Consider the following 10,999-nt stretch of genomic DNA (forward strand, 5'->3'; position numbering starts at 1 on the left):
CGGGCTCGCGCCCCACACGCCGCGCGGCGGCTCGGGAGCCAGCGAGCCGGCCCGGCCGCGGCGCCGAACGGGTAAGTGCTCAGGACCCACCGGCAGCGCTTGGGGCCGGGGGGCCGGGGGGCCGCGCAGCAGCCGTCCGGACGCGCGCACCGTGCGCTACCACGGCTGGGACCTCCCTCCGCCTCGCGGCCCGGGAGGACGTGCGTGCACGAACACGCACGCACACGCACGCACATGCATGCACACGCACGCACACGCACGCACATGCATGCACACGCACGCACGCGCGCACCGGTCCCACGAGCCCTTCGGATACCGGGGAAGCTCGGGACGAGGTTAGAGGGGACGGGCGTCTCCTCTAGTAAACGACGTTGGCGGGGCACCACGGCGTGTCCGGGTAGAGCAGGCAGTGCACGGAGCGAAACCTGCGGAGGAGAGGGCCGGCGCTGAGCGGGGGCCGCCGCCGCCGTCCCGGCCCCACGCACCGCACCGCTCGGCCGCGGGCCGGGTCCTGCCCGCCGGCGGGAGACCCGCCGGACCCACCTGGAGGGATCCTCCTCGACGGAGAACGCTCCCTTCATGTGGATGGAGTTGCGCTTGTTCTCGAACATGCCGTAGCTTAGTGTCACCTGGGGGGAGCAGCACAGGAGGTCACGCGCCCGCTGGCCTAAGGGGCTGCTCTCGCTGGGGCCRCAGGGGTCACGTCAGGGCCTCGGGGGGGGCTTGGGAAACTCCCCATCCCGGCAAACTCCGGGGGGCTCCTCCAGGAGCGTCACCTCCTCTGCCTCACCCCCTTGGCGCGGGCTTGAAGGACCTTCTCCCTCCACTGACCTACGCTTCTGCACTTCCTCAGCTGCAAGGCCTAACTTTTAGGTGACTCGCGGTAAACGAGACGAATCCTCCTCAAACTGCAAAGGGATCCTAGCCAAAGCGTTTAGGCTGAACGGCAAATTTTCARGCGGCTCGGGCAGGGGGAGAGCAGCTCTGAACGGGGGCTGTTGGCACCCCGTCCCCCAGCTGTGAGCTGCTAGGCACAGTCCTTCCCTCACCCCCAGCACCAGAGAAAACCAGACCTCAGGAGACAACCCCTACTGAGATGTCACCGTCCGGATTTGGTCTCAGGCTCCTCCACAGCCTGTTGCATGCTGGCATCACAGGGGACAAAACGAGATGGAGGCACCGTCCAGCCCTAAGCCCTCTTCTCCGTCACGGCTGCCTGCGCACCTGTTCCTGTGGCTGCTGAGCCGAGGGAGCAGGGCAAGTTTACCTGCTTGTGGATCTCTGTCTTGGGCACCTGGTGGAGATTCTCCAGGTGCGAGTGGAAGAGGTTGCTCCGGATGAGCTTTACCCCAAGCACAGACTCRATGATGTAGCCAATGGTGCAGTCATCGGGCAGGCGGATCTTCTCTGCAGTGCTCATGAAGTGACCGCCACTGGGGGAGACAAGGAGGAGCTGCAGAAYGATGTTGCTGGAGCCCAGAAGGGACGTGGCACCTCAAGGGGTCTGGGCCAGCACACGGATCTCACAGAATCACAGATGGAGGTTGGAAGAGACCTCTGGAGATCATCTAGTCCAACCATCCTGCTCATGTAGGGTCACCTAAAGGATATTGCCCATCATCCTATCCAGAGGGCCTTTGAATATCTCCAAAGACGGGGACTCCGCAACCTCTCTGGGCAATCTGCTCCGATGCTCAGCCACCCTCACAGACCAGCCTGACTCTTGTTAAAAGGCATTTAAGGGCYAGAGGAACCCAGGTCTCTTCCCAGCTTGTTTCCAAATCCCTGCAGAAACCCCAGGCTCTCCCCAAGACAAGAGAGCAAGGCAGCAAGGCACATTTCAGTGTCCAGCCCCAAAGACATGGTGTGGCTCCTCTGTGCCTCACTGGCACCTTCAAGAGTCCCTACGGGACAGCAAGGCCAACACTCTTACCTGGCCCACGGGCTCATCTTCAGCGCCAGCCCCCGGCTGATACAAAATCCCGCTCCTCCCGTGGCAAACCAGAAATGCACCGGATGCTGGGAGGGAGAGAAAGCAAGGTGGTGAGCGYGGCGCCTGCCTCCACCGCCCGGGCTGGGGACCCCAGCCTGAACCAAACCAGCCCCGCGGCCCTCTCACCATCTTATTTTCACTGATCCTCTCGGTGGCCTGTATGGGCCGGTCCAGGCTGGGCTTCCCGATGTAGATGTCCTGCGTGTGGGGGTAGCTGGAGAGCAGCTTGACCAGCGTGCGGACGTTCACGTAGTTGTCGTCGTCCACGTGGCAGAACCACCTGGGGTGACAGCAGGCGCCGTGTTACGACAGCCCGGGCATCTCCCCRTAGCGGCGCTTGCTCCCCGTTTCCCCAGGAACGCGGCCGAGCCCCACGTTGAATTTGGGCCGGGTGAACGGGAACAGCATTGCATTGCCCGGCYGCTGCGGCGCCGGTGCCTCCCCTGCACCCCGCGGCCGCCGGGCTCACCCCGGCCCCCTCCGCGGCAGCCCCGGGCGCTGCTTACTTTTTCCCGGACTCGATGAACTTGTCGTACTCCACAGCCATCTTGCAGGACAGAGCCTGGCGGCTGTGGGCAGCCGAGCAGTTGGTGTTGATGACGTTTCCTGCAGGGAGAGCAGGGGGTTAAACCCCGGAGGTGGGGAGATCCCTCTTCGGGATAAGGGTGGAGGCAGGTCTCTTTGGGCAGAGCTTTTGGGTCCCCCAGAGCTAAGGCGAGGGGCACGGTTGAATCCAAAGACCTAAAGTTTGGCTACATCTTTTTTTCCAGCTACGTGGCTGAGGAATCGCCAAGGGACCGTCGGCGATGGGCAGCCTGCGAACTGACTTCTCCCGCCGGGAGGGGTTTGCCAGGATCCTGCCCCATTCAGGCTGTGTTTTCCCACCATCGGCCACCTGTTATTTGCCTGCTGGGGCTCAAAGCAAATTGATTCCCTGTCTGAAAGGGAGTCATTTGCATCAGGAGAATAGGGCGAGTTGACCAAGACTCATAGCAGATAAACGCTGCGCRGGGAAGTCCCATACACCCCGAGCCGCGTTGCCCAGCAAGCCCAGCTTGCCCAAGGGACGGACGGGTGCAAAGGCACCCCGTCACTTCGCTCCCCATCAGCGGTTTGCAAGCGGGAGGACGGGCTCATTGCTAAGGGAGCAGGTCCYGGGCTGGGGCTCCCAGGTGCTTTAGCCACCATTGCCGAAACACGTGGCCTCGTTCTCAGCCCGGGTTCCTGCGGCAAGAGCTCCCATCACACCGTTATCCCCCCTTCCTGGTCCAGCCCTAGCACTGTCTGGAGGCCCAGMTGGAGCCGGACACTTTGGACCACATCACAGATCTTCCTTGCACTGGTGGGAAGAGATCCTACCTCAAGATAACACAACCAGGTCCCAGCCACATGCCCTGCGCCAYAGGGGCCCCTCCACAAGGTCCCAGCACCCCAAGGCACAGCATTGCCTTACAGACCCTCACCCCTGAGCTTGGTATCTAAACTGGGGCTTTTCAAACACCTGTGCAAAGTTGCACACTGCAGGCCCCACRTGACGAACTCATTGGGTGCCCAAGGGCCTCTCTCCGGCTGGGGGGTGCCAGGAAAGACTCTGGCACAGCCCCACACCGTCTCTGCTGGGTTTGTTACGGGAACCCAACCTGCTGCCATGCTCAGCCTGGTCATGCATGCAAAGGGGCACGGGCCATGGACTCACGTGCTTGCTGCTTCAGCTCCTCATCCTCACCGTCCGTGAAGATGAACGTCTGAAAGAGAAGATGAGGCACCTTTGAGAACTGAAGCAGCTTTGTGCATCGCTCTTGGACACAGCCAGACATCCCTGGCCGGGGCAGCACCCATGAATCAGCCCCACAGGGCGCTGGCAGTGACTTGCTCCTCCTTGTTAAAACACAASGCAGCACCTGAGCCCCTCTAACGAAGCGGCTGCATCAGCGGATGCAGCACAGGGGCCAGTGGGGGCAGGCATGGGGGAAGAGATGGGATGGGGTGGACGAAAGCCACRCCAGCTGGATGGTGCCTTCCAAGAYGATCAGGCAGATATAGCAAAGAGGAAGAGGGAGACAAGAGCAAGGAGAGAAGAGGGGAGATGAGTGAGGCCAGCCAGGTCCCCTAACCCACTGCGGTCCCCGCGCAAGGTCCTCTGGTCCCCAGCAGCACCCACCTGCCCCGGAGCACCTGAGCCGCCGCCTGGCCGCCCTCCTCTGTTTGCACAGCTAATTCCTGGCACGCACACGCGTGGCGGAGGTGGGGGGAGACGGTGGCCTGCCGCTTGGCCGGGGGGTGGGAAAGGCCCCTCCGTCCACCAGCGCGCAGCAAACAAAGCCGGAGGAGAGAAACCGCAACCAGCTGCCAAGCGCTACTGAAAACCAGACGTGCACAAAAGGGCAAAGGAGGAAAGACAAAAGGGTCGGGGAGGGGGGCAGGAGCCGGCGGGGAGGGAGACGGGGCCGGGGCTCCCGGGACGACGGACTGCGAGCGAGCGGGAGCCTGGCTGCCGCCCCGGCGGCCCCGGGGCCGGCTTTACTCAGCGGAGCGGAGTTAAGCGCGGTGCCGGGCATTAGCATACAGCTGGGCTGGTTAAGCGGGAGGGCCGGCGAGGCGCCCCGCTCTCGCTCGCGCGGCCGGCGAGGCGGGCGCGCTGCCAGCGCCGCGGGCGACCTTTTGGCTCGGAAGGGGACAAAACGAGGGAGGAGGTGGAAAAAGCAGCTTCCCGCAAACCCCCGCCGAAGCACTGGGCCCTCGTTGCTCCAGGCGGACGCGACAGCGCTGGGATGAGGGGGAGCCGCTTCGGGGTTCACCCCTCCGCTCCAGCCTCCACCTCCGAGGAGTGAGACCCAGGCAGCAGGAGGGGACGCCAGGGCAGCCGCCGGGGCGGCGGAGCCCATCCAAGGACGCCCGGGAAGACCCTGCCACGAGCACCGGTTCAGAAGCTGCCGCCCGCCCCCCGCCGCTCAGCTTCATCCCCACCCAGCCCTGCCGGAGACGGGGAACGGGCTGCTCGCGGGACAGAAAACGTTTGCTYGATGAGCTCCGAAACGCTGTCCAGCAACTGTGCCTTCAGCGGCTCCAAAAATAACCCTGCAACTAATCCTCYGCTCAGCTGCTATAAATAGACCACCAGGACAATAGTTTACAGCTTGCCCGTGCGGAAAGGCTGCGCCCTGAAGATGCTCCTTCCCCCCCGGCCTCCCCCACGCAGCTCCCCGGGGCCGCCGGAGCAGCCGCCGCCGCCGCCGCCACTCCCGACGCCGGGGTGGGCGCTGGCACCTTGCAATGGCACCCGCGTGCCTGGCCCCACGGGCCCCGCTTGCACCCAGCCGCCCTCCCACCCCGACCCCACCTCGCCCTGGCCAAAACCCAGCCAAGAAATCCAATGAAGCCCAACACAACTACCGCCTCGCTCTCTCTTTAATTAACGCCTGCATTTCTGCTAGATGAGATATGCCCTTCCTGCACCTTTTGCGGTCAGCAAAAGCCCGGCCAGCGCGTCCTGGAGCGGGCTTCGAGCTGCTGTTTTGAGCCAGGTCGGTTTAGGCACGGCCCAGGGTGGTTTATGCTTCAGAGCACCCTCGAAGCGAGGAGCAGCGCACCCCACGCGAGCGCAGCGCCCCGGGAGACGCGGCCCAGACCAGGGCGGCAGCTCCCGGTCCGCAGCGGGGTAGGCGGGACGGGTCGCTCCAGCCCAACGCGGCTGAGCTGCCACCTCCCCAAGCCCCTCCAGAGCCGACAGCAGCAGGGCYGATCCCTCTGCAAGGGAGAAGGCGCCCGGGGTCTCGCACTCAACCCCCCCCAGCACCTCTCCCTGCTCATGCTCAGCACCAAGGAGCACCAGCACCCCTCGGCACCCTTGCAGCTGACTTCCCGRCCAGGGCGAAGCAGAGGAAGGTGCCGCTGCTCGCCGGCTCCGAGGCAGCGGCTCCGGGCGGGCAGCAGCCTCGGGACGTGCAGGAAACCCTCATTGTTCTAAAAACTGCAACTTGAAGAAACACAGGATGCCAAGTCCTCCCCGAACAATAGCTGCCACTGACGGCCGCGGGCCGGGACCACGCGGGCCACCCCGCCRCGGGCTCAGCGCGCCCGGGCGCCGCCAGCCCCGCCGAGCTGCGCGGGGGCCCTCGCTGCCAGCCCGCTCTGCCTCCTCCGCCAGCAGAGCCTGCTTCGCTTTGCTCTGTTTTATTTTTCCATCCTCCCCTTCATTTCTCCTTTTCGTGGTGACTCACTTCCCCCTCCTCGGCAGCCAAACCCCAGCTCCGCGGTTGCTCTCGCCGCGGTGCTGCGCGAAGSGCCCCGGGCAGCCCAAGGGTCAGCACTCGGCCTTCCTCTCCATCCCCCCCGCCCCAGGGAGGCCGTGTTTCAAGGACGCCTGCGCTTTAAGGATGCCAGGGGGCTTTCAGGGGTGGCCCTCGGCACGAYGCCTGCAGCTCCAGCTCCCTGGGCAGCAAACCCCCAGCAAACCCCCTGAAAACAGGAACCTCCGTCAGGCACGTCCCGGCGAGCCTCGTGACCCCACGTTGCACAAACCCTGCGCCGGGAGGGGTCCCAACACCTCCAGCGTGCCCCGGTGCCCAGCACAGCCCCGGGGACACGCAGGGGGAGCCAGGACACCCGCAGGTACCCAGGGAGGGATCACAACCCCTCAACCCCAAGGACAGCGAGGACACGTCACCCCCCACCACCACGCGAGGTGCACTGGGTGCAAGGGGAAGGAGGTGAAGAGCTTGAGCTGAGCTGCCAGGCCACGGTGGATTGGGAGTCTCCCCCCGCCTCGCCTCCTCCCTGGGGGACGTCAGCCTCCGGCTGGAAAAGCGGCTCCTCGGGGGAAGGCAGGAGGAGCGGGCGCCTCCGGAGCGGGCACCTGCCCGGCTTCGTCCCCCCGCGGCAGCGGACATTTACCGCAAACGAGCCCCGCGAGGCCGTGGCGGTCAGCGGGGGGGAAAGCCCCCACCCCGCTCGGTGCGCGCCGCGCGGCGTCCCCGCTCCCGCGCGGCCCCTTTCCCGGAGCAGGGCAGCGCGCCCGCGGACGGGGCCTTCCCCCCCCCCCCCACTTCCAGTAAGGGCAAGAATCCTCCACTGTAATTTTCAGCACTATAATTTTTTAATAATCTCCTTGCAAACAACGAGCTCATTGTGCAATTAGGTCCCCGCCGCCGTCCTGCTCGCGGCGCGCGCATGCCTCTCGCCGGCTTTCACCCCGCGGCCTTTTCTCGAGTCCTCCGAAGGACAACGGCATCGTTCGGGGCAGGCAACGAGCTGCCCGGTGCTCAGGCAGCACKAACGCGCACGCGCGCCGTCCCCAGCCCACGGCCTCGCCTCCGCCGGGGCCGGATGCTGAGCAAGAAGGGACCCTCGCAGGGACACGAGCCGAAGCGATYGGGGCTCAGCAGGCCCCAGGGTCGCGGGCACGTGCGAGCGCCGAGCTGGTTTGGCACGCACCAGCTGCCCCRGGCCCACCAGCTCCGATCGCACCCCTCGAGCGCAACCGGGACACGTGCAGYGTGTCGGCGCAGGGCGCTCCGCTGCCGGCCGTTACCCCCCGAGGACAGGGACTCTGGCCAAGGTGCTAGAAAAATTTGGGAGCTGCCACCGCAGAGGAACGTGCTCTCCAGAAGGCAAACACATTCCTCCYGAGCCAGAAGCAAGATTTTTTTTTTCTCCTCCTCTCTTCTTCAAAGCATGTAATTATCTAGCTGTGCTTGAGGAAGCGAGCGGCACATCCCTGCGCCGGCACATCCCCGCGCCGACCCTCCCTCGCRGGCAGGCATCTGCTTCTGCAGCGCGTCGACACTGTGCCCCGTGCCCTGGGGGCAGCAGACACTTCTTGTGCAATTCCGTCACTGGAAATTGCCAGACTCAGCAGTAAGTCAGTGTGTCTTTGGACCCATCAGCTTCTAGGATTTCTGTGCAATGGCCATTTCCCCCCCCACACACACACACACACTCTATCCTTTTGCTTTCAAGTGCAAAGTTTCCCTGAACTGCACTCCAGCATCCTAAGGACACAAACACAGACAACGGCAGCTGGAAATTCTCCCAGAGCAAGCAGGGAGAACTCCATAACTCTTCTCCAGTAGCAGCCTGTCCAGCCTGGATTGTGCAACGAGGGGAAGAGCGAGGAGATTTAGCAAGGAACAAGGATTTGCCCTCACTGTGCAGAGAAAAGCAGGAAGGAGAAGGGGGTGCCCATTGCCTTAGGCTATTGCAGTATCTTGGACTGCGCAGACCACAGGAAACAGACTATTGTATGGAGAACAAAGAATATCCAAGGAAGAACACAATAACTATTCCCCCTATCTACCCAGGCTCCAGGCTTGGGTTACCTGCTGCATTTAACTCCTTCTTCCCAGTGCACRCACCACTTCTCCCTGCATTGCCCTCTGGCTAATGAACAGCCAAGAGGCAGGTTCAGATGTGAGGCAAGGGGAGGAACAGGGGAAAGAGCAAGATGTCACGTCGGGCACGGGGGATTCTCAGCCGTTCAGCAGGAACTTCCCCCGTGCCAGCTAAGCTGCAAGCAAAACAGCAAGAGAGGGACAGGATGAGGAGAGATGGGTCTGACTCAGACCAAGAGAGACGTTTTCAGCTCAGGCAGCTCCCCGGTGCAAACCCCCTGAGCAAAGCCAGCACGTTGCTTGCAAAAAGCAGCTAGAGGGGCCTGGCAGAAGCTGGCAAGGAGGCAATGCAGGAGCTGCACAACCGCACTGGGATGGGAAGCAACAGAGGAGAACCCGCATGACACTAATTCCAGGCACTGCAGGAAAAAAAAAAAAAAAACAAAAAAAAAACAGAAGAGGAGCCAAGTTTGGGGGAGTGCTGGGTGCCCCAAAGCAGCCAGCCAAGGAAGACTTGGCAGGAGGAGATCTGGCACACTGCGGCAGACGGATTAGCAGCGTCTCGTGGGGAGGGGGCAACCGAAGCTTGTCTGGTCCCTCCACGCCGTGGGGAGGAAGGCAGTTTCCCCGAGACTAGGGGCGAGGGGGGGGGGGTAGGTCAGCGTGGGAAGGCTGGAGCCGATTCCCACCGCCCCCTCCGGCGGCACGGGCTCCTCSGCTGCCTCCTTCTCCCCGGCAGCCCTCGCTTCGCTCCGCGGGAGCTTTCAACGCCCTCAGCGCGCTTCCCAAGCTCTTGTCCCTCAAGTGCTGTACAAGAGCCGTCACTCAGCGGCTTGGCTTGTCAGGCAGGCACCTCTCCGGGCTGCGTCCCCCCCGCCCCGGCTTCATGGCCCTCATCTCTAGGCAACCTGACCTGGACACCGCCAGCTCCGGCTCCCCCGTTCCCATGGAAAGTGCCACACAAGAGGCTGCGGAGCCTTTTCTCTGCGCTGGGAGAAAAGGGGCTTTGTTAGCTTGCCCAGGGGGACAGCGTGAGAGCCGAGACTCGGGTCTCTGGGAATCCAAACGGACAAACGAGGCAAAACAAAACAAAAAACCCCCAGAAGAAAGCCGGAGCTCACAAGGAGGGGAAGGGAAAAGAAAAAAAAAAAGACTAGCCATTCCCAGGATCATCTGTAGGTGCTCAAAGAGCATTTCCCCCACCGCTGCTCTCCACCCCCTCGCTGTGACAGCGGAACATAAAAGAGGTTTCCATTAAATAACTGTACAAGGGGGAAACGGCAGCGCTACTGCCAGGTCCAGGAGACCTGCGCAAAGGGACAGAGCCCAGGCAAAAAGCAGCGGTGCTTGGGCTAGCTCGCAGGCGCTGAGCAAGCCCGCACGGTCCTACGGACACGAGCCAACCAGGGCACAGACGGGTCGGTTCCCAACCGCCTCCTCTCCCTTCCCCCAGCCACTTCAGACTTCCTAAAAAACAGTTTGTAAGTGAGAAATACGACTCCAGGCCCAGCCAGGGCCCAGGAGGAAACACGTGAAGACAGAAGGATGGGAAGGTCTGGACCATAAGTTACTTGGGAAGCTGTCTAATGATGAAAAAGTGTCCTAGGAGCAGATGGCAAGGCACATTTCCTAAGGAAACAGGATTGTTTTTCTTTTCCCCTCCACATTTTGCTTCAGTACTCTGAAGGGCTGGGTGAGAGGCTGAGCGCAGGACCTCAGCGCGGTCACGGATCGGACCAGCTGCCACCGCCCCCGGCGCACACGAGCTGCAGGCGACAGCAGATCCCAGGGCAGATCCGGGAAAGGCAGCAAATGCTCCAGCCGTTCCCAGCGCCTAACCGAGAGCCGCAGCACATCCCAGAGCTCTGCCAGCCCCCCGGGTGTCCTCGGGGCACCACGGTGCCGACACCCCATGCTACCTCACCAAGCCAGCACCCRCAGCCAGCCCCTCCTGAGGAGCACCACGGGGATGAGACCCCTCACTGGGCACCAGTTGCTCCCCTTGAGGCCGTGCCTCAGTTTCCCCTAATGGGGAGAAATTTGGGGGAATTTTACCTCCTTCCATCACTCTGCTCCCCCTGCCCCCCCCCATAGGGGGGCACTGCTGCATTTCACCCTTCCGAAAGCACGGCTTGCTTTTAATCGCTCCCGACAGCAGCAGAAAGAGCCGGGGGCATTTGTCCTGCCCAGCACCCCACGAGCCCCCTGCACCGCTGAGGGCCCGAGTTGGGCCCCGTCCGACCCCTGCCAGGTCCAGCCTAGCGGCCCCAGGGCCCCGCACGCTCCGGGGGATGGTACAACTGGGACGGGGGGCCCGTGGGGGCTCCCAGCAGCGCACCGGCAGCCCCACAAGCCGCCCCCCAGCCCGCTGCAGAGCCGAGCGGCCCCCACGCCGCGCTGTGCCTCAGTTTCCCCGCGGCGGCAGCCGGCCCTCACCATGTCGCGGTTGCGGGAGATCCAGGTGTCGAGCAGCAGCTCCAGCCGCGCCTTGTGGAACTTCTTGGTGGTCTTCACGGCGATGAAGACGTCGCGGGCGGAGATGTCCTCGGCGGGCGGCCGCGGCGGGCTGGCCGGGGCGGCGGGCAGCTCCCGCCGGGCGCGGCTCAGCCGCCCGAAGTAGTCGGCGAAGCTGCGGAGCCCCGGGGAGCCCTGGCCCGGGCCCGGGCCCGCCGCCCCC

At 63.7% G+C, this 10,999-nt stretch overlaps 1 protein-coding gene across 1 annotated transcript; it reads right to left on the minus strand.

Moving 5' to 3' along the window:
• Nucleotides 1-6: 6 nt before the first annotated feature.
• Nucleotides 7-10,998, minus strand: LFNG (LFNG O-fucosylpeptide 3-beta-N-acetylglucosaminyltransferase; the record flags this gene model as incomplete). The annotated part of the gene is made up of 8 exons (XM_085300457.1): nt 7-425; nt 544-629; nt 1,268-1,433; nt 1,934-2,019; nt 2,120-2,273; nt 2,500-2,599; nt 3,690-3,738; nt 10,759-10,998. Coding segments are annotated over 8 exons (948 nt in total), but the record flags the coding sequence as incomplete, so codon positions are not given.
• Nucleotide 10,999: the final 1 nt, after the last annotated feature.

The sequence above is a fragment of the Rhea americana genome, unplaced genomic scaffold, assembly GCF_003343005.1.
Source record: "Rhea americana isolate MKP2758 unplaced genomic scaffold, rheAme1 scaffold_10, whole genome shotgun sequence".
Lineage (NCBI taxonomy): Eukaryota > Metazoa > Chordata > Aves > Rheiformes > Rheidae > Rhea > Rhea americana.